Here is a 24,301-nt window from a genome sequence, read left to right as displayed (position 1 = left end):
TCTAATATGTATTAGGTGTCGATTTACATTACTATTTCCGAAGGTATTTTAATTTAATTGGTTCCACATCACAGGTGTTAAACTCAGGCCCTCCACCTGTTCCCAAACTACAATTTCCATCATGCCTGAACAGCCAAAGCTAAAGCTTTGGGTGTCCAGGCATGATGGGAATTGTAGTTTTGGAACAGCTGGAGGGACTGAATTTGACATCCCTGTTCTACATCGTCTCCCATTTTCTCCCATGTTACTGGATCCTACAGATCAGGTACACATCAATGATGCCTAGCCTTCAGCTTTCCTGGTTCTCATGTTTGAACCAAAATCTAAAAACAAGAAACACTGAACTCATGATGTTTCTGAGCTCAAGATGATGTCATGTTTAAATGTTACAATCGTCGCCCAAGGCGTAGGAGGATATCTGTCCAAAGTCTGAAGAAAGAAGTCAAACCAGATTTCCTGGCCTCTTAAGACTTCTGAGATTTATTCCTAATTATTTTCGAACCTTCACTAAAGCCTCATTTTATAGTATTGCGGAATATATTTGCACTGTAGAAATACGTCTTGAAGACTATTTTTTATAGCATCTTTAATACCTTGTTGCTAACATTGACGTTGGCATTTCTGGTGAGAAGCAAAGACACCATGTCCATGTGGCCCTCCTGAGCTGCTAGGTGGACAGGGGCGATTCCTTGCTTGGTAACAGCATTGGCATCAGCACCATATTCCAGTAGGGTAGTGGCTATGTCCATCTGGTTTTTCTTCGCAGCAATGTGTAGAGGCGTGTAACCGTTCTATAAGAAAACATAAAATGAGTTTAATTTAAAAAAAAAAAAAAGAACAACAGTAACTTATACCATCTAGCAGAATCCTAGAAGTCTTATATTGTATAATAAGAAACCCCCCCATATTAAACATCTGGAGAACCAGCTGTCATGTCTCTGCTAATATCCATTATTATGTCAGATATAGAAAAAGCACAAATGTTTATCTATAACCACATTGTGCTTAGCGTGAAAGCTATAACACTTACTTATCTTGGGGTCTGTTAGGTTTCTGATGGTAACTTAAGTGCAGTAGACTGATATTTTTGCTATTAAAAAATACCCGACCCTCTGGACTGACAGCTAAAAACACCAATGAGAACAAAGACCAACCACAAGACCTGTTTTCTAGAACACAAAGGAACAAATACTAATTATATGGAGTATTGTGCCAATTTAACAGAAGAATTACTTCTTAAATCTTGTTGCCCATTTCTGCAGATTTTGTGAAGGCTCGAGGATGTGACAGAGAGGGGGTGTCTCATACAAACCCTCATCCCTAACCAAAGTGGAGCATGACTTCAAACTACACTTCTTGCCCAGGAGACTGGGTGCGACCATATAGAACATCAGGGAAGAGGAACCCATGGCCCTCCAGCTGTTGAAAAACTACAGTGTCCTTCGTGCCTGGAAAGCCAATGGTTTTATCGCATAAACATGATTAGAATTGTAGTTTTGCAACAACTGAAGGGCCACAGGTTCTCCATTCCTGTACTACATGGTAGATATTTTGGATATGGTGGAAATTTATTACAATGGTTGCAATTACCATTACCAATCCATACATATGTATTATAAATCACTATACAATGTAGAACCTGTTGTGTCCAAACTAAGTGACCTACATCTAGTGATACCAGACAAAGCCTTTGAACAAGGGTGGCACTGTATCTGGGAATATAACAGACACCTTTTTTTTCAAATCATAGACAATGCCTTTAACTATACAGGGGCAATGCTCATAAATGTAGGAATTAAAATATCTGCAACCTTCTGCCTGTCCCTAATAAGTATCTGCCATCTATATATACCACTTTGTCATTATGCTGTCTATTTACTCCTTCCATTTAAAGGTCACTCCCTTCCCTTCAGCACATATCATATTTGCATGCTACAGCCCACAGACCAAGTTTTACAGATGTCTGATGCCAAATAGATTCTTGTTTTATTACTCACCACTTACGGTCCATGAGGGTATGATGGCTTTGTGTGATGTCTTAAATAATGACACATTGCATTGCTTACTAAGAGTGTGTTTACTGGTACAGAATCCTAAGATTGGGAATTAACATTATAAAGTCCTATCAATATAAGGCTCATAAATAGAGATGAACAAGCTTCAAGTTTAAGTCCAGATTCAGCAACTTCCTCAAATTTGAACTTCTTGCATCTGGAAAAGTTGGTTGCCACCCAGGGGCGTAACTACCACTGTAGCAGCCATTACGGCTGCTGTGGGGCCCACCACATCTGAGTCCCTTGTTGCCTACTCCTGCAATACACTGGGCCCCCTGAGCTGTCATTATTTGCAGCACCAGGTGGCCAAGTGGGCCTCCTGGGTTCTGCAAATGTCCCTTTAACTACAAGCACTTCAGACAAGAGGTTACAGTTATGCACTTATGACTACACTTGGCGGCTTAGTGGTCAGTCAGGAAGGGGGGGGGGGGGGCAATCCAAAGTTTGCTATGAGGCCCAGCCATTTCAAGTTACACCCCTGTTGTCACCCTAGGGATGCCAGGAAAACATGAATATAGCCTAAGTCCATGTTCACCTATTGTATTTGTTAGTAAAACAATGGCCGTTGTCAACTAACAGTACTCGATTGCATTGAAGTGTATGGAACAACGACCGTAGTGTATAAACCCTGTATACACTACGGCTGCGGTTAACTGCAGCTGCAGAAAATAATTGACAGGTCTAGAAGATGCTGTGCTCACAGTGTAAAGTACGTCTCCCAGACGTACTTTACACTGTGGACAATGGTAAAACTGGAGAGCGGGCACACCTGAATGCCGGCATTCCAATTAAAATTATGTTCATCTGGCTGATACTGCTGTAACAGCCGGGTGAGCGTGTAAGACATCGGCAGTGTCAAACAACGGCCTAAGTTCATACCTTGTGTGAACATGGCCTAAGACTGTATCCATGTTTTCCAGGACTCCAGAGAGCAGCAACCAACTTTTTCTCAGTTTAATGCCGAGTGTTCGGATTCGGAGAAGTTGCTGAACCTGTACTTAAATTTGAAATTTGTTCATCTCTACCCATGAATATTGCTTCATACCTAATGAGATTAGAATAAAATGGCACTTCATTATTGTATAAAGAGCACCAATCTTGTGTATAGGACTGAGGCCACAGGATAATGTTACATAGGATATAGTCACTGTCCAGTTTGCCTTAGGGCTTCCTGACGTGAACTCACATAGGTAAATAATCAAACTTCAGCCAATGTGATGAACTCCATAGGGATGCATGTTCTATCATACATATATGATGGAAGGTGGTTTTACCTTTGCAGCTCCATGAGGTGAGGCACCTTTATCCAACAGTAACAACGCCACTTTCTGGTTATCGTAATGTGCCGCAACATGCAGTGGAGTTAAACCGCTCTGAAGACATGCAGAAATAACCGAGATCACACAACGTGTCAATAAGGAAATCAGTGATAAGCATACATCCTACTCTGCCTAACTGGAGACTAATAGAATGTGAGTCATCTCCGTAGGTTAGCCATAAAATCATTTAAATTAAATTTAAAATAATCCTATTTTACAGATATTATGTAACCTAGTTTGGAGAAAGAATAAGGCTCAATTTCATCTTAAAAAATATGTCCAATATATTCACAGGCCCCAATATACCCAGCACATGTCAAATAAAGTGCATAAGCTTGGTTGGTATTTATTGGCATACATTGTTTGCTGTGTAGGAAATGTAAAGATTACAATAAAAAAAAAGAAAAATAAACAGTACTTTATAAGTTTTGTTCTACAGTGTGTGTGGTGTATTCTACTGTAAGCTTACACAGTAGGACATATTGCAGCCTTTCATTGGGGACTTTGGAAGGTTCTCCCAATGCGCACCTTCAAAATAGGCTCAAAATGAGATGTGAACATAGCCACAGTTATTGCAAACTCTAAGAGGTTAGCATATAGTACTATTCTATGATCATGTGTCCCTATCGGAAGAATGCTGAGAGAGTGTTATTCATAACCTAGATAATAGTGTCAGACAATACCAACACCAACAAACATTGTACATTCTATAGGAATATAATTTTATAAATTAGTCCAGTTACAGATAATTTACAGATTATTTCTACATGCTTGTTTGGGGTGAGATGGTATAACTAAGTTACTACTATATTACTTCTTTAAAGTGAGTTTTAGCAGGGGGGTTAGCACAGTAAGAGAACCCTTACTCCTATTTTTTCTATCTAGTGTCATTTTATATTTTTCTAGTCTATAGAGAAGGCTCAAAAATAGCATAATGTGCTATACTTTGGGTAAAAACACCACTAAAAAAGCCACCAAAATGCCAAACATCAAACCCCATTCACTATAGACTAACATAACAGATGGCAGCACAGTTTTTGGCTGCTGCAAATACACCAAAAAAGACAAGAAGGCCAAGCTAATGTGACACTTTCCCCCCCCCCCCCCCCAGAAATACATTGTGTGACACCGACTTAATGGTAATTCTGGGAGTGTATAATTTGTGTTCTTTATTCAAAGTCTATTCAATGTCATTCTGCTATGTCCAAGCAAGTATATTCTTCTGGCACTAGCTGCAATTTCTGTTATGGGAGGTCTCCAAATACGAGCTTACAAACTGTATGAATTAGGTGGTGTGCCTAGCTAGATAATGCTGAGAAAATGTCTACATGGGTAATTTATGGCTCTTTCATCTTTCATTATGCTGCTGATCATGTGATTTACTACTACGTACCTTTCCAGCAGCATCCGGTGATGCATTTTTCTCCAAAAGCAACTTGGCCACTTCAAGCTTTCCATATTTTGCAGCAACATGTAGAGGGGTGAATCCTTTCTGTAAATATAATTTTCACAGGTGATCAGACAAGTTTTGCTTCTTTGTCCAACATATCTTCCTTTTTTCCATATCATTTTTCCAAAGTTTATTTACTTTCACAATGACTTAAGTACCGGCCGGATGATCTTTCCGGCCGCAAAGCTCTGATGCCGCTCGCGGAGCCGCTGTGTGAACTGACAGGGTTTCCTACGGCCGCAATTCATTGAACTGCGGCCGCAGAAAACAGACATGTCAGTTCTTTGCAGCGCTGCACGGGATCCCAGCCAGAGCATATACTATATGTATATGCTCCGGCTGGGATCCCATTGAGGCAGTGTTCCACTCCACAGAAAGTACGGCCGTTGTTGCCGATGGCAATAACGGCCGTACTTTTACGTAGTGTAAACATAGCCTAACACAGTTTTTTGAGTTGATCTTTCTGGTACTTTAATAAAACAGTACAGCCTTTTGCATAAAAAGGCTATGTTCACACAACGTCAAAAATAGAGAAAAGGTGTCCAATTTTGATCTTTAAAAAAACCTCCATTATTGCCCGGATTTAACTGACTGCCATGGCGATGTATTGAAGTCTATGGAAAGACGTACGTCCAATGCACACAATGTATTGAATAATGGTCATTTTTACCAGGGACGTCAATATAATGAACATGATCATTATTTTCGGACGTCTTTTGCAAACAGCGGACTTTTTTTATTAGTAGTTCACACACAGTTTTTCTTTTGTCACCGTTCTTTCTCCGTTTTTACTATTAAATTCAATGGACTTTTCAATTAAGCCGCATTTAAAGTCCAATTAGTAACCCAAACTGGAATAATGTGCCAACAGCAGTCATTGCACTAAGGGAAGGCTAGGCAGCTAAATGGCGTCCGTTATGTTAGACTCAAAATAACGGACGTAATTTTAAACGGAGCTCAACAGACGTTGTGTGAACATAGCAGAATAGAATATCATAGAATGGCTATGTTCACACAACGTTCTTTTTAAGTAAAGAACGGACGCTGATTACAATTGCCTCAGCGTCCGTTCTTTACTGCAGGGGCGGCATTGCATTGAAGTCAATGCAATGCCGCCCGCTGTGTTCTCACATCGTTATTCTAACACCCGATCTTTAGAATGGGTGTTAGAATAATGTGCCTTTCAATTATTTCCGGACGCTGTTCACTGAACAGCGTCTGGAAACATCAGCTGTTCACACAATGCAATGTGCAGCGCGGCCGCACATTGCATTGGAGTGAATGGCTACTTGATTTGCGGGCACAGCCGCTGGTACCCGCAAATCAATTGTGAAAAAAGAACGTTCCTGCATCCGATACGGAGGTATTGGCTGCGGGAACGGGCTGAGTGCAGCCCAGCAGCCGGCTGTTTAACATAGCCAATATGTGAATTCCATAAGAGTTCTTTAACTTACCTTAGTGACTATTGCATACGTAGCCCCATGCTCTAGGAGCACAGAGGCCACATCATCATGCCCTTCCCTGGCAGCCAGGTGTAATGGAGTATAACCAGATGTTGTGGAGGCATCTGGACCTGCCCCTTGCTTGAGTAATTGCTGAACTATATCTGCTTTCCCCAGACGAGCCGCTATGTGCAGTGGTGTTTGGTCATCCTACGAACAAAACAAAGAAAAGATTTCATTATTTTTGGCAAAACAGCTGACCGGTTTGCCAGTCCTAAATCAAGAAAACTATAAAACAAGGTATTAAAAAAAAAAGGCAGCAGGGGTCATCCCGACCAGAGACACTATTTATTTTTTTTCTCCCATCCCTGTACCCTGCTCCACTCCTGTGCTAGATCTTACTTCACTAGCTCAAACTGTATAACAGCAACCAGAAATAATTATATATAATAAAAATACTGCTTACCTTTGCTTTAGCTTCTACCTGAGCTCCATTTTGCAAAAGGTATCGGACAACTTCAGACTGACCGGCTCTGGCGGCCATATGGAGTGCCGTTTCCCCCCTCTACAACATTAAAGGTAAAAAACATGTTAATATCACAACCAGCTAACATTGAGCTTTACACGTTCATTCAGCAAGGAGTGGACATCATGTTTAACATGGCATAGATTTAAAGGGGTTGTCCAGCGAAAATCTTTTTCTTTCAAATCTACTGGTGTCAGAAATTTATATAGAATTGTAATTTACTTCTATTAAAAAATCTTAAGTCTTCCCATACTTACTAGCTGCTGTATGTCTTGCAGGAAATGTTGTTTTCTTTTCAGTCTGACACAGTGCTCTCTGCTGACATCTCTGGCCGAGACAGGAACTGTCCAGAGCAGGAGAGGTTTTCTATGGGGATTCATAGAAAACCGAGACAGAGTTCCTGTCTCGGCCAGAGATGTCAGCAGAGAGCACTGTGTCTGAATGAAAATAAAACATTTCCTGCATGACATACAGCAGCTAATAAGTATGGGAAGACTGGAGATTTTTTAATAGAAGTAAATTACAGATCTATATAACTTTCTGATACCAGTTGATTTGAATGAAAAATATTTTTTCTGGACAACCCCTTTAAGCAGCTGAGGCTGGTTTCACATGCAGCAGTTTTTTTGGAAAACTGCCACTGCAGTTTTTAAACTAAAGCCAGAAGTGGATTACAATAGAATGGTAAATATAAAGGGAGGACTTATACTTCCAGTTCCTGCTGGATCCACTCCTGCCATTGGTTCAAAAACAGCAGTGTGTGTGATTCCAGCATAAGAAATGCGCAAGAAGCCCCAACATTGCATGTTAACTAGTAACTTAATATACATCACTTTTTTTTTTTTTTTTTTAAGGATATTATTTAACTACAAACAAGACAACACTAGTGATTAGATACAGAACATAAGTATATAGACCCAAAGCTGAAGTAAAAAAAGGTGCAATAATGTTAGGATCAAATACTTATAGTATCAGCTCTGGCCACCAGGGCTTGGATTGAAAAAAAAAGTTACAATTAAAATAAATAAATAATAATAATAATAATAATAATAATTATTATTATTATAAACAATTATTATTATTTTATATTTTTAATAATTAAAAATATTGTTATATAATGTTAATATTACTAATAATGCCATTATATCATTGTGGGTAGTACACTCTTAGTAAATGCAATAATATTATGGAAATATAAAAATGGGGTTTTGCAGTCAACATCTATGTAAACTTATGATTTACCGTTGAGAAATTTCCATATCTTTTATGCTTAAGAATACAAATTGTGCCATGAGTATGGGAACCGATTCTAATCATCAGAGGTAATCTGTTCCCAGCAGTTTGTTGGACACATAGACCATATTTATGTATCTTGGAAAATGAGTAACAGCAGTAAGTAAATCTAAAATTATCCCAACTGTGTAGGACACACGGGTACAAATGCAAATCGATATCTCAAACATACGTGGCTGCTGTTTTACATGAGGTAATAGGAGATAATGGCATTTGTGTGTTCCATGCAATTGATACAATTACATTACCATTACAATAACTGGATTCTAATTGGTCTTTGGTCAATGTCTTCAATAATGGACACGATTACATGAAACCATGAGCTGTAAATGACTAGTCTCTACAGTAATACAGCTACATTCACACCAGACAGTAGTAGTACAGCATGTGTTATTTCTGTATTCCCATCTGTTGAAGTTATCCCCTATCCACAGGACAAGGCATAATAAGCATCTGGCCCCCATCACGTACTCCTATGCAGTTCCCACACACGGTGTCTCCTATAACTCTTGAGCACAGTATACCATGTTGACAAAGGTCGTAAATGATCGTAACATCCAGTGATATGGTACACCAAAACTTATGTTAAATCCCCTCTACCTGTGTTAGAAACTGTATTCCTGTATTTAGGGCATAATAAGCAGTCAGACCCTCACTGATCCTGAGAACAAGGGCAAAATTGTCCGTGCAATAATTGATGTCCACATGGGCGGACTGTACTTCCTTCATTGAACTGAACATTGACAAGTACGGAAATGTTCAGTGGCCCCATAGAGAAAGAAGGGAGCACTGGCTCCACATGCACTATTCATTCCAGAGACAAATTTATTCCCATTTTTGGGATCAAAGTGGGTCAGTCAGACACCCTATATTGTGGATACAGGATAATGTCATCAGTTGGGACATGCAGTCCTATATATGATTACTGATAAAAATGTAATATTCCAGTATTCTAATGAGTTGTACCAAATAGTAAACTCAGCTATGCTAAAACAAACATACTTCAAAATACTCCATTTGTTTTAGTAACTTCCAATTGAACTCACCACATTGGTAGTGTTAGGTGATGCTCCATGGTGCGTTAACTGAGAAACAATATTGACATGTCCCATGAAGGCAGCAACGTGGATCGGTGTCAGGCCGGACTGTGAATATATATATATATTCATTGTTAGATGGTGGTAATTATACACAAGATTGTTGGGAAATGTAATACTCAGCTGAAGTGATACAGCCCATGACTATTTTCACACACTGTTTTTTAATGGCTGCTATAATGGCCATGGTTTAAAATTATTCTCCTTCAACACCGGCCATTATTTTATACATTGTGTGAAGCAAAGGACGTTTTTTCCATAGACTTCAATGTTAATCATTGAAGAATGAAAACAATGGTCATTATTTTAAATGAAAATGTCCTCCATTATTTTACAACATGTAAACATAGCCTATGGCTGTATCCATATTTTCCAGAACTCCCTAAGGTGGCAACCAACATCTCCAGCCGCCGGTAGTCAAATGCCGAGCATTTGGGTTCAGAGAACTTTGCCAAACCCAAAAAGTTCGTCAAGTCCTCTCAACACTAGTTATAGGTATGATGGTGCTACCTAATAGCAAAGGGCATCGTGGATGAACACAGCCAAACTTTGGTTATGTTCACACTACGTATATTTGAGGCTGTATTTGGTCCTCAAGTCAGATCCTCATAGCAACCAAAACCAGGAGTGGATTAAAAACACAGAAAGGCTCTGTTCACATAATGTTGAAATTGAGTGGATGGCCGCCATTTAATGGCAAATATTTGTTGTTATTTTAAAACAACGGCTGTTATATTGAAATAATGGCAGTTATTTACCGTTATATGACGGCCATCCACTCAATTTCAACATTGTGTGAACAGATCCTTTCTGTGTTTTCAATCCACTTCTGGTTTTGGTTGCTATGAGGCCTGAAATATACAGCCTCAAATATACGTAGTGTGAACCCAGCTATAATATTAAAGGGGTTATCCAGTGTTGGAAAAACATGGTCACTTTATAACAGAGACAACACCACTCTTGTTTCCAGTTCAGGTTTGCTTTGCAGTTAAGCTCCATTTACTTTAATGGAACAAGGATGCAAAACCTGCACCCAAACTGGAGACAAGATCGTTGCTGTCTCTGGAAGAAAGTGGCCATGTTTTTGTAGTGCTGGATAACCCCTTTAATAGTGTAACACACTGAACATGTGCTAATGTTGTGTGGCCTTAGACAAGTTCTTACCACCAACAAATAAGGAATGCAGCCAACCTGCAGCCCCGTCGTAGACTCTTTATATGAGTGTTGATCTACTATACTGGCTCAGGTCGATAAATCCAATAAAAGTAGAAACATAGAAGATTGTCTGCAGAAAAGGACAATCCGGTTGGTCCTCATTTTATTTCCTTTCTTATTATCTTAGGATAGATATATGTTTATCTCAGGCAGGATTATACTGTTCCTTATGCTACTCAGCCACGTCAACAGAACACTTACTTCAGTGACCGCTTGAATGGACGCCCCATGTTTCAAGAGAAGTTCCATTACTTTGATCCGGTTTTTCTTGCAGGCAATGTGAAGTGGTGTGAAGCCATTCTGTAAGGCAGAGAAAGAGGCAGATCTTTTAGTCATCGTAGGTTAAAAGGAACCTGTCATAGCAACATAGATAGTTTGTAAGGCAAAACGAAAGTTCCTCCAGTTCAGCCTATTTCCCTGGTTCACCAAAAAAAATGAAGTGGAACCCACACAAACACATTAGGGGAGATTTATCAAACATGGTGTAAAGTAGAACTGGCTCAGTTGCCCCTAGCAACCAATCAGATTCCACCTTTCATTCCTCACAGATTCTTTGGAAAATGAAAGGTGGAATCTGATTGGTTGCTAGGGGCAACTGAGCTAGATTCACTTTACACCATGTTTGATAAATTTACCCCATTGTGCATAATTTTATACTAACACATTAAACACTGCCTATCATTCTGCTTTGTAGATCCAGAAATAGGCATAACACAAATGTTTATACTTACTTAAAAAAACATTTTTCCTAACTTCAAATCTGGCAGTTGGGATAAACCCCTGGATCAACAACCCTTCTCCATAATCTACAGCAGTAGCCATAACCTGTAATATTATTACAATCCAGAAATGCATCCTGACTCCTTTTTGGACTCTTATTTCACTATGAGCACTTTCTCTGGCAGAGTTTTATAGCCTCTCTGCTCTTACAGTAAAGAATCCCCTTCTGTGTTGATGGAGGAACCTTCTTATGCATACTGTACATAGTTAGGCTTAGGATTGCTAGGGCCCAGGGAACGATAGGCCCCGCCTCTTTGACACTATTTACAGCCCGAATAAAGGTGTAATTTTATGAAAATAAAAACACAGACACAAGCAACAACGGTACGTTCTGAATTTCTTTTAATGATATATATCAAGCAGTGCCACCAGCTCAGTAGAGGGTGACACGTATAGTGGGCACTACCCAAGGTAAAATACTACCTATAAACTATAACTGATGAAGAAAACTACTGCAATATTCAAACAAAGAGATATCCTATAGCTTCTTTCAAGAGAATAGGTGGTGACTTATGAATTACACTACTGTCACTGATCTCTGGTCAATGCATCAACAAAGTGTCTGCATTTTTCTGTAGGCCACAGATGCCCCTTCATATAATTAGATTTTCATATACTTTCTAAATAAAAGTTTTGAGTCCTTTGGACTTTCCGTTGGCTCTCAGAGTTCACAGTAGGATCACATATATCACCTATAAAGCACAGCACCACTTGCTTTTCTGTCACATACAGGTTTTTTTTCACTGTTTCAAGGACAAGGATTCCCAAGCTCAGCAAAAACAGAAATTTACAATGCTGCACGCCACTGAACTGTGCTGATGACTTGGCATGATGGCGATGTACTCTGATCGAACTTTAATGAAAGCTTGTTGGTGAGGTAGCGTGGGGTGAGACACAAACATTTTCAGGGGGTTACTGTTATACAAAATGCTTTGACAAACCCAATTGAAGGTTTGAAACTTTAATTCTTAAAATTAGACGCCTCGGCAAAGAGCTAATCTCTTGGAGAGCTGCAAGTAGAGAAGGGAATGGAATATAATGAAGTATAGCATAAATAAGTGGCGCACAACCTGTGGCCCTCCAGCGTTGCAAAATCACAATTCCTATCATGCCTGGACAGCCACAGGGTATCCAGACATGATGGGTATTATAGGGCAGCAGGTTGTGCCCTTCTGGTATAAATAATGCTTTTGTAATAAGTATTACAAAAAATGTAAATAAATCTCCATCATGATGTTCTCCAAAATCCTGACCTGACTAATGTCTTAACATCCTAAATCCAGAATGAGCCGGACTTTTAATCAACAAAAGTTATCTATCAATCTGCTCAGTTCTTTCTACTCTATAACATGATGGTGATAGATAAGATATCATTGTCTTGGTGACAGGTTCCCTTTAAGATAATGTTCTTGCTACCTGCAGCCTCCACTAGATGGAGCATCAGAGATAATAGAATACAGTGCTGTTATTTAGGTCAATGTGTCAATGTGTAGACAGCATGCAGGCAGCTCACTCTTCTTATGGCTGCTGGTAGACTAATAATAATAATAATAGTAATAATAATAATATTTATTTATTTGTATACTGCCAACAGATTCCGCAGCCCTTTTTTTTTACACAGTAAAAAAAGGTAGTAATTGCATATGATACGTGAGCGTACAGACTACGAACTGGGGGTAACACGAGGCACAAGTGTTTTATTTGCCCCTGGTCCAGCCATTTTACATAGAAGGAGCTGGACAAGCCAGTTACACGCCAATGTCTTGTTATAGGAGAAACGTATAAAGTGCATGGAACCGTCAAAGATATAGCAGAAAGTGAGGAGACAACAGAAGGGGAAACAAGTTTAGGGAATGTTATAAGCGAGCCTGAAGAGATGAGTCTTCAGGGCACGCTTGAAACATTGAGTATTGGGTATGAGTCTGAGGTCTTTGGGTAGGGCGTTCCAGAGAACTGGTGCAGCACGAGAGAAGTCTTGGAGGCGGGAATGAGAGGTTCTGATTATGGAAGATCTTAGTGCGAGGTCATTAACAGAACGCAGAGCACTGGAAGGATGGTAAGTGGAGATGAGGGAGGAGAACCCAGAGAACCCAGAAGGAGCAGTGAGAAGGGGAGGGAAGCGCTGACCCGCACGTTCCTTTTGTCTCTCTCTCTGACCAATCAAAACTTTTAATGTTTCTATGTGACACTTGTTGTTTAAAAATATCACCCATGTCTAAATCACGTTTCACTGGTTTGGCCACATCATCTTTTCTAGCTTCCCCTGGCCCCCTATCCCTGTTCTCCAGCAATTACTCTTACTTTTAGTGCCAGACATAAACTGTCAACTGGGTGGTCCCTTTAGACTAGGCTTTGAAAGGGGTGGTCTAGATTTCCTTTAGCATATGGGATAATGAAATTAACAGCACTGATTGCTAGTAAATAAGAAGTGTGTGTGTGTGTGTGGGGGGGGGGGGGCTACGCTGGGGCATAAGCAAGACCTGAAAGATGACACCACAGGACTTCTTTAAAAGTAACTAGGAGATTACATGTATGTACTATCCAAAGAGAAGAAGAAGTTGTGCTTTTATTATTATTTTCTTCTAAGCCCAAATCCATAACAAAAAGCAACTGTGAAACTAAAAATTATAGTCAAAATGTAGCTAAACCAAACCAATTTAGTACTAATGTGACCCATGGTGTGTCATTTCTGGATGTTTAGTAATGACAGTGTACAGACTGTCACATGATACTTCTCCATAATTCAGCTTCCTTTGTGGTTTCAATTACTGTAATCAAGATCAGTCATGTATAATGGATAAAAGATAAAAAAAATCAGATGCAGAATTACAGAGATAAGTCTCTTAAATATCTATGTAACTACACAAAAACATGGCTGGGTCTCTCACCGACATAGTCACAAAAACACACACACATGGTCTTATGTCCACTGGAGTAGTCGGCTTCTAATACTATATATTACATTTCATTGTGAATCTGTGGCATCAAAATGATTGGCTTTTCTGCAGTAAACTAATGCTACGTTTACACGAAACGATAATTCGCCCGATCGTACGATTAACGATGTTGGAGTAACGATTTTTTTTTCATAATGATCAGCATTTAGACGGTACGCTATATCGTACAGAAAATCCATTTTGCGATCGTTTTGCGATCGCTTAAGCCTATCTCACACATTCTTTAAATCGGTGAACGACTGTTCACACGGAACGATCTGCGCATTTTTTGCGAACGATCAACGTCGATTTGAGAAGTTGTTGAAAGATCAAAATGAACGATTTCTCGCTCGTCGTTTGATCGTTCACTGCGTTTACACGTACGATTATCGTTCGAATTCGATCATTATCTTGCGAATTCGCACGATAATCGTTCCGTGTAAACGCAGCATAAGACTCTTGAATTAGAACACTATGACAATGTGGCCTTCAGACTAAACAAGGTGTTAAAGGGGTACTCCACCCAAAACCTTTTTCTTTCAAATCAATTGACTAAAGAAAGATCTATAGATTTGTAATTTATTTCTATTTAAAAATCTTAATTCTTCTTATACCTATCAGCTGCTGTATGTCCTTCAGGAAGTGGACTTTTTTTTCCAGTCTGAAGAGCAGGAGAGGTTTTCTACTACTCTGGACAGTTCCTGACATGGACAGAGGTGGCAGCAGAGAGCACTGTGTCAGACTGGATAGAATACACCACTTCCTACAGGACATACAGCAGCCGATAAGTACTGGAAGACTTGAGATTTTTAAACAGAAGTAAATTACAAATCAATATAACTTTGTTAAACCAGTTGATGTGAAAGGGAATTATTTTCACTGTAGTACCTCTTTAATGTTACTCTGGATTGTGATATGGATATCAGACTGTATGTTCTAATGGCATTATGGGTGTATACACACCGCAATACTATATAGAGTGGTGACCAGTGAGAGTCACCACAGCTGGGCACCAGGGTCATGGCGATTCCCCGATATACGATATCTAATTCAGCTTCTTTATCTGGGTTGTAAACTGCCTGTAATGTGACAAATGGAGGTGAGCTCTGAGTAAGAAGTAATAAAACCTTGTACAGCTAGTTCCCACGCGTTCTACACGTCCTGTTCCCATCATCTGCTGATTCAATGGCCATGGAAAAAAATACAGGTCCTATTTAGACAAATTCTTATCTCATAAATTACATAAACTGCACAGTTCCTATGACATAAATTAGGCCGCTGTACAGTATGGAATAAACATCCTGCAATACAAAATGATAACATTGCTGAATTATAGGATTAAATACGTGGAATTTATAACAGAAAATGTGTAATTATATTATAATTCTATTTTGCAAAGAATGTGAATATTTTATAATTCAAGCCTGGAAGTCACATAGCTTTAGGCAGCTTCCTCTCGTTACACAGTCAGGCTATGTTCACACTATGTAAGTACCTAAGTAATCACGGCCATTGTTGCCAATTTGCAACAACGGCCGTGATTACTATGGTACTTACATAGTGCGGAATCCCGGACGGAGTGTATACACATAGGGGGAGATTTCTGAAACTGCCTCAGTTGCCCCTAGCAACCAATCAGATTCCACTTTTCATTCCTCAAAGACTCTTTGGAAAATGAAAGGTGGAATCTGATTGGTTGCTAGGGACAACTGAGCCAGTTTCACTTCACACCATGTTTGATAAATCTCCCCTAAAATATACACTCTGGCCGGAATCCAGAATCCGTCCGGAATTCAGTGAATTCGGATGCAGGCGTACACTGATACACCTGCATCCGAATTCAGCGGCAGTAAAGATCATCTGGCCGGTACTGCAGAACGACCGGTGTCTCACGCCATGTGAACTATGTATTTAAATGGTAAGTTAAGTCCTTTGAAAAACATGCTAACCTGGTCTAGGGCCATATGTGGAGGATCTGTGCTAGGTCACATCACCACACTTTCTTGCCAGGATATGATCTGGCATTTGTTTCCTCTCATCTTGGTTGGTTTTCCCTACCGTTTTCCCGAGGGGGGGCTTTTAGCACTATACAATTAAGTGAAATCTTTTAATCAAAGAATCATATCAAAGACCAACTATATTACATATGCCCATAGGGGTATCTTCCAGCTGCAAAACACAACTCTTGACCATCACACAAAATCTAATCTTTTCGGGATGTTGGCGCGTAGTTATAGTCACAAAGGTCTGAAAAGAGGTCTGACCTCCAAATGAATGAAACAATGGAACCAATTAGGCCATAGAGTTATTGATCACTGAAAACCTCCCATGCAATGCCTGCAACCAAGCATTCTTTTCAGTCGAAGAAATGAAGAGTCCATGAGTAGTGTTGAGTGAACTTGTCGAACTGTTTGTGTTTGGCAATGTTCTCCGAGCCAGACCTTTTGGCATTTAAATTCATGCAGCTGGAGAAGTTGGATGCAGCCCTAGCAAGTCATAGGCTGTATTCATGCCTTGGGCCTAGGTCAGTGGCGTAGCTACCATAGAAGCAGGGAAGGCGGTTGCTATGGGGCCCATAGAGGGAGGAGGCCCAGGGAAGATAAGAGCCTCCTGTGTCCTTTTGCTTAACCCCTTATGTACTGCAGTGTGTAAGTGACCCAGTGTTCTTTTACATGCTGCAACACAAAAAAAAGTTAATAAGCTCAAGACAATGAGCTCTCTGATAACCTCTGACCTCTGTTCTCTGAGATCCTGCAGAGGTCAGGGGTTATCAGTGCAGGAGTAGTGAAGGAGAAAGCTAATTGTCTTCTGTATTAAAGGGGTTGTCCGGCGATAAAAAATTATTCACAGAATAACACACATTACAAAGTTATACAACTTTGTAATGTATGTTATGTCTGTGAATGGCCCCCTTCCCCGTGTCCCACCACCCCCACCCGTGTACCCGGAAGTGTGGTGCGCTATACATTACCTGTCACGTGCCGACCACGGTCTCCGATCCTCAGCAGTGACGTCTTCTTCGGGAGGCCGGCGGATCTTCCCGAGTGCCGGCCGCCCTCTGCAGCGTCATCCGAAGCTCAGCCGCGATTGGCTGAGCATAACTGTGCTCAGCCAATCGCGGGTGAGCGGCTGAGACAGTAGGATATCATTGTGCGCCATATATGAAAATGACTTGATATTCTGGGAAACTACTGACAATCCTCAACAAAGACGCAATAATTACAGAGGTGAACTGACTCACTGAATCCAAAGTCGCTATTATTTGTTAGAGAGACTTTATAGCGGATTGTTAGTCTGATATGACATAAATAGAAGCACACGACAAGCCGCAGATAAGGGACTTCTGTTTTCTTCTGAAAAATCATTAAAAGTTTTTATTCAGCAAGCTGAGAAAAAAGGTACAGAAACTAATAAACCTAGATGACAGATTGCTGGATGGCTGGGGACGGAGAGTCTTTCTAAGGAAATTGTTTCTATATTAAGGGTGGATTCAGACTGAGGAATTCTCGCGGAAAATGTCGGCAGCTGTCCGCCCGCACGTGCACGTGCTTTTCCGCCGGCTCCATAGACACAATTCTATGGGCCAGCGTATTCCACGATCCGCTGAAAGAAGTGACATGACACTTCTTTCAGCGTATAGCGGAATACGCCGGCCCTAAGAATGGTGTCTATGGGGCCGGCAGAAAGGCGCCCAGATGTGCAGGCGGACAGCTGATGGAATTCCGCGGACATTTTCCGCAAGAATTCGTCAGTCTGAACCCACCCTAATACTGGAACTCATTTCTATACATTTGTACACGAGGTGCCAATAAGGTGCAGGTATCAACCATCCTTATGTATAACTGGAGAGGAAGGTTATATAGGAGAAAGGGGCAGCACAGCCTTCCTAGTGTAGCAACAGGGGTCAAAAGATCCTGGACACACAAGACTCAAACACAAGTAAAAAAGATCAAAAACACTAAAAATATCCCTAAATATACGTGGTTTATAGCTCCTATTGACTTGAATAGGGAATGTATAAAACAACGATGAAAAAAAGCAGTGACATAGTTCAGAGGAGATCCACTTGGCAGTTCACAAGCTTAAAAAAAAATAAATTTGAAAAAAGTATCCATACACACCATGTAAAAACCACTCCATATGTATGGTGGTATTCTCAAAGCATTACTAGGGGAGAATATCTCTGTACACAGGTGTGATAGAGTGTGTATAGCAGTACATGGTTCACACATAGGGGGACATTTATCATCCCAAAAAGGTGTAAGGGCAAAACTATAATGGAAGGATTTGCACAGCTTCTGTGTTTCGGTTAAAGAAAAGACTGACCAAACGACTGACGGAAATACTATGTATGAACATAGCCTAAAAGACAACTGCACATGGAAAAAGCATACAACATTCCTGAAATAGGTGCTAAAAGAGTGTGATGTGCTATGGGTACATCTATTGGAGCGGCATTATAGTTATAGGTATTTCATTTTTATATTAAAGAGGTTAATTATCCCTGGAATGAATAGAGCCAAGGGTCATGTGCCGTATCCGCTGCTCTTTCCATAATACAGAAGCCAGAGGCCCAATATGGAGATCGGCGGGAGGTACAGAGGTCAGACCCCGTGATCTCCTATCGATAGGAGAAAAGTTTTAATTTTTTTTTCCTGGAATACCTCTTTAGTGGAAACTCAGATTGCTTGACAAAGTTCTGCAACTAGAAAGTTACTGGGTCTGCTGTTATGTGCTGTAGTTGAAAAGAAATCACAGCAGACAGACATAAATAATAAATCACACCCAGCGAAGTGACTACCAGCCACCGAGAGAGGAACCTGACAAGATAGAATGAACCGGAGAATTTTACATTAATGAAGGATCCATTTACTTGAATGGTGTCAAAACTTTTCATGATCTGGAGATTTGTTCCTGAGTCTTCAATGACTATTCTCTAAATAAAAATATAGCTCATGAGTCACATACTGTATAAAACAGGTTTATGCTTGGCAGATTGCGTGCCGAAAGCCCACATCTCTCTGTTCATCACATGGGAAGTGCAGCTAAGACTCTAATGTTTCTAGTAAACTTAGTATTGATGCAGACTGACACCCCTGCAAGTGCTGACTCCATAAAAAAATATAACAAGGAGCATTCATGATGTAGGCAATGTTCCCTGATGTGTCACTCCGTGCTAACAGCATCTTTACCATTGTGACAATCCAATGTCAAGACTGTGAGAAATCTTGGCTCAAGATCATTGTAACTGGTGAGGAACTATAATGCAGTCCTAATATGATGACTTAATTATATGCAGTTTATTATGTGTTTGAACTTTAAAGGGTCCGTTCACATGTACTTAATCTGACACGGATTTAATGGTGCAGATTTCGGCTATTTAAATCTGCAGCAGACTAAGCATGTGTGAACATACGCTTACTGGGGGAGATTTATCAGACATGGTGTAAAGTGAAACTGGTGTGAAGAATGTACTCACCAATGCTTTGGCGTTAGGATTAGCTTTCTTATCCAGCAGGACCTTAGCAACCTTGTAATGGCCACAGTGTGCAGCAACGTGTAGTGCAGTTAGATAGTCATTGGTCACATCATCCACAGGTATGTTATGCATTAGCAAGAGCTGGACACAGTTGAGGTGATCTCCTTGGGTTGCCATGTGCAGTGGTGACAGTCCGTTCTGTAAACAAACAAGCAGGGTGAGTTACAGGTGGAGCAGGCAGGTAAGCAGGAGTTTCCAATACTCTTCTCCTATTACTTTTAGATGCTTGGGAATTTGGCAGGTTTGCTTGTCTAAGGACTGTATGTAACCCATCTCTCCATGTACTTATACAAGTTAATGGAAGATAATTGTCCCTGAACCATCTTTTTTTTTTTTTTTTTTACTTTATTTCTTTTCTACTTTTTTCATCATACATTGCAATAAAATCATTTAAACAGAAATTTTATTTTTTTCCAATAATTCACATATATCAGATTAGATATAAACAAAATTACGAAATAACATATTTAAACCATCTTCTTTATTCATCCCCAGAGAATACATTCTCTGTAACTCAATGAAGACTATGAAGTAATAATATTTAACATATAATAATACAATAAAAATGTAAAAAAAATGCTTCCACATCATTCACACATCATTAAAAAAAACAAACAAAAACTTTTGACGTCACCAGGACATAATACAAAACCAAAATTGGCCAGCACTCCAATACCACTGTCACTGGGTCATGACAAAAGTGTTGATCGGTGGACGTCTCATGGCTGTGACCCCCACTGATCAGGAGAACTTGCAGGGAGCAGCTTAATCGTCTCTGTCCAGTCAACCCTGTAGACTTATAATGGGGCTGCCTCGCCGTGAGCCAGGCATTGAAAGGTGCTTCCATGTATTTCTCCCATCTTCTTCTCCTGATTGGTGAGACCCCGACTGATCAAAACTTTGAACCCTATACCTGTGCCAAAAGTGTCAAAAATGTTTTTTTTGTTTGTTTGTTTTTTGCTTTTTATCACAGTGCCCATTTAATCCTTGAATAGTTCAGCGGATTTGTAGTTGCCTGAAGAATAGATATTAGAGGGTTGTGGTTAAAGGTCCTATTACACGGATTGATTATCGTTTAGAAATTCGCTATAACGACCTGTCCGTTTAATAACACCTAGCAATCAAATGACAACCGAAAAATCGTTCATTTTTGTCTTTCATGGTGAAAACAAAAAACACTGGAATAAACTCAGAAGCGTTCACTACAAAATCTCTAGCTATTGCAAGCGATCGATCGTTATAGCGAATCTTTAAACGATTAGCACTTTGTGTTATAAGGGCTTAATGGAGTGAATTCTGAGCAGAGATACAAGTAGTGTGTCTGTTCTGGGTCCTGGGTTTGGTAGGCAAGGATTGTCTGTTTTCTGGAATACTGTATCCAGTTTTAGAGACCTCACCAACTAAAGATATTCATAAAAGGGAACGTGTCCAAGGATGGGCTACAAAAATGGTGGAACTGATGTGTGGAATTGGCAATAACAGTGCTGCTAATTATCATTTATGTATTAAACAGGGAGTCCATAAGAACATTTATATCCTTGGTCTTAGTGTAAAAAAAAAATAATTCAGGAAAAGTGTAACAGAGGACTGACTGTGACACTACTGGTGCCTGCCCTCCTCCGCCTGCAGCATGGACCAAGGCTATACCTGACCAAGGCTAACTGTTTACTACATGAATAACTGGCTGCACTGTTATTAGCAATTCCATGCTGTCAGTTCTTCTTTAAATCCTTCAAGACAGGGCCCTTTGATGCCCGGATCAAATTAGTGCAATGTTCCTCCTCAGCTTCTAAGAGCCATAGCGCTTTTATTTTTCCATCTACAGGGCTGGTTGTCATTTTTTGCGCCAGTTTTTATTAATATCATATTGGTGTAACAGAAAAATGTTGATCGCTTTTTATAATTTTTTTTCTGATATATTATTTAATAAAATCAGCAATCCTGTTTTTTTTTTTTTTTTTCGTTTTCCAATATATGTACATTCCTACTGCACGAGGTACGTGCAGTAGGAACGTATGTATACATATTACTGACGGGAAGGGGTTAGGCACAAAATATATCAGAAAAGACTTGAGGATCTAAATCTATATAGTCTGTAGGAAAATAGGTTACAGCGATACTGTCAGACCTTTTCTGTATGAGGATTTCTAGTTATGTGGCATGCACCTGCCAGCTCTCCCCCCGGGCAGCCGCTACTTCTTGGCCAGGAAAAGGTCCCGGGGAGCTGGTGCAGGCAGGAGGAGCTTCTCCCAGTGGTGGAGAGAAGCACCGGCCGCCCGGAGGGAGAGCTGGCAGGCGGGTGCCAGATGAGCGGTGCTGAGGGCCAGCAGTGCTGGAGCAAGGGAGCAAGCGGCCAGGAGAAGGTCCCGGGGAGCTGCTACAGACAGGAGGAGGCTTCTCTACCGGGCGAGTGCGCGGGACTGCCCTGACACCAGCAATGTTGTTATCCCAGGGGAAGGGCACCAGTGTGCCAGGAGCCCTAGAAGAAGAAGCAGAAGCTGCTGGGCACAGTTCTTCCATCCATAGCCCTAGCAGCAGCCGCCACACAACTGGGACTTATACAGTGGGTTGTGACATCATAAGTTTTACAAAACATTGAAGACTTCATACAGTAGTAAGTGCAGGGGAAAAAAGCACTATATGTGCATATCCCATAATAAGTGTCTTTGGTAATATGTATAACTTTTGAGGGGCAATAACAAACTTTAAAATAACTTTTGACTGGACTTCTCCTTTAAAGATATAGGATAGGTTTATGGTTGATGGCCTAAGAACCAGTCTATGCTATCATACTGTAAGTGTATGAGCCACGGCTAGGAAGCAGTTAAGAGGATTCTATAACAGCACAAGGCAGGTTCAACTGGTTTCAGGTCTTCCTAGTTCCCATTAAGACCAGTTTGGTCTGGGTTAAGAGGACTATGCAAACATGTAAACATTTACCTTGGATAAGGTCCATGCTATACAGAAGATAATGATACATTTCACAAGTGATTCCTCACCCCTGTCATGCATAACAGATCTGCATCCTGTCTCCCAGATACACAGGACTGATTGTATTTGTAGGGATTATCTCTCTGGACTACAGGATAAAGACAATCCATAAACTATTGGCATGCCTATAAGGGTGGCCTATAGCCATAAGCATAACATTGTACACCCAACCATTGCAGATGAATGAGACAGCAAAATGTGATCCTCTGACCATTAATCCCTGTTCATCCTTGCAGAGGATCAATCTAAAGTTGATATGTATTCTCATATAGAAGTCAATAAAGTCGTCATATCTGACCATGGAAGACACAGACTTACTCTATGGATTTGTATATCCTATAGGGAAGAATCTATGGTACCGATCTGTACATTTGACTTCATTGACTTCTCTGGTGTAGCTTAGATCTATATTTTCACACTTTATTGAATCCTGAAGAAGATGACGCTCATCTAATTCTAAGGTTTATTGTGGCCACTTTTAACCCTGTCTGCGACATATAGTACATTTTGGGCCTTAGCTTCCTAGTTTTTGTTTGTTCATTTTTCCACAGTAGCCTCCCAAGTGGTTTGACTTTTTTAATATGAATTTTCATCAACATAGCCATATGTCCTGGCTCATTTTGTGGTACAAGTTTTACTTTAAGGCCAACTTAATTTCTATTGAATTGGGATGTGGGTGCATCCGTGTGAGCCTGTATCCCAATTCACCATTGCACACAAGTGAAAGTGCGTCTGGAGCCGCACTTTCCATTGCGTGCACTGTCAGGGATGTGCGGCCACTATTCAATGAATAGCAGTCGCACAAAACTGACATGTCAGTTTTCGTTGCGGCCACTAGGGATCCCGCCCGGAGCGTATACTATGTGTATAAACTCCGACCGTGATTCCATAGACTGCAGCACAATGTAGATTTTCTATTAATCACGGCCGTTGTTGCAAATCGGAAAAATGTCCGTGATTATTAGAAAGTTTACCTTGTGTGAAAGTGACCTTAATTAGTACCATTTTAGAGAACTTATTACTTATTATTTTTTGAGAAACGGGTTAAAATACAGCAGTCCTAGGCTCCTAGGTTATGGTATATTGTAGTCCACAGGGTACATGCCGTGTCCTCATGCTTTTAATAGTCTGGACAGGGTATGATGACAGCCTGGGATTACTTTTATGCATATATTTAAATAGGATATATTTAGATCTTAGAAACACAAAAAAAAAACTAATATAGATAACTGTGAAACAAACCTTTGTTTTGGAAAGAATAGGGGCTCCTCTTTCCAGCAGCATCTCCACAACCTGTTCATGGCCACTTCTTGCTCCACAGTGTAGGGGCGTCAGGCCGTCCTGTAATCAGAAAACACAGTGTATAAATATTCTATGTGCTGCTGATCTGTTTTCCTTTGCTTTGCACAAATGTCAATTGCGTTAAAATGCTAAGTAGATCAGTAGATCATCTTCTTTCATGTTATTTATTTTTCTTAGGATGGATAGATAGATAGATAGATAGATAGATAGATAGATAGATAGATAGATAGATAGATACTGCAGATAATCCACACACATACATAATTTTACAGATAGTTTATGCATTTAGCTAGTCAGAGCCTTATATAGTACTGCATTTACAATACTACTGTAATACTTGCAGTATCCACTGTGTGG

General features: G+C 40.2%; 1 protein-coding gene across 7 annotated transcripts in view; it reads right to left on the bottom strand.

Annotated features, from left to right (window-relative positions):
- The window catches only part of ANK3 (ankyrin 3), a 506,950-nt gene that overhangs the window by 107,327 nt on the left and 375,322 nt on the right, over positions 1-24,301 (bottom strand). For all 7 annotated transcript variants that reach the window (XM_069980293.1, XM_069980295.1, XM_069980296.1 and 4 more), the window contains 9 exons: positions 23,885-23,983; positions 19,592-19,789; positions 10,598-10,696; positions 9,131-9,229; positions 6,732-6,830; positions 6,278-6,475; positions 4,767-4,865; positions 3,329-3,427; positions 594-791 (listed from right to left, as the gene is read on the bottom strand). In XM_069980293.1, the coding sequence (XP_069836394.1) occupies positions 594-791; positions 3,329-3,427; positions 4,767-4,865; positions 6,278-6,475; positions 6,732-6,830; positions 9,131-9,229; positions 10,598-10,696; positions 19,592-19,789; positions 23,885-23,983 (1,188 nt within the window). The remainder of the gene's footprint in view (positions 1-593; positions 792-3,328; positions 3,428-4,766; positions 4,866-6,277; positions 6,476-6,731; positions 6,831-9,130; positions 9,230-10,597; positions 10,697-19,591; positions 19,790-23,884; positions 23,984-24,301) is intronic.

This window comes from Dendropsophus ebraccatus, chromosome 8, assembly GCF_027789765.1.
Source record: "Dendropsophus ebraccatus isolate aDenEbr1 chromosome 8, aDenEbr1.pat, whole genome shotgun sequence".
NCBI lineage: Eukaryota > Metazoa > Chordata > Amphibia > Anura > Hylidae > Dendropsophus > Dendropsophus ebraccatus.
The sequence above is the reverse complement of the archived record's forward strand: the minus strand, read 5'-3'. Positions and strand labels throughout refer to the sequence as shown.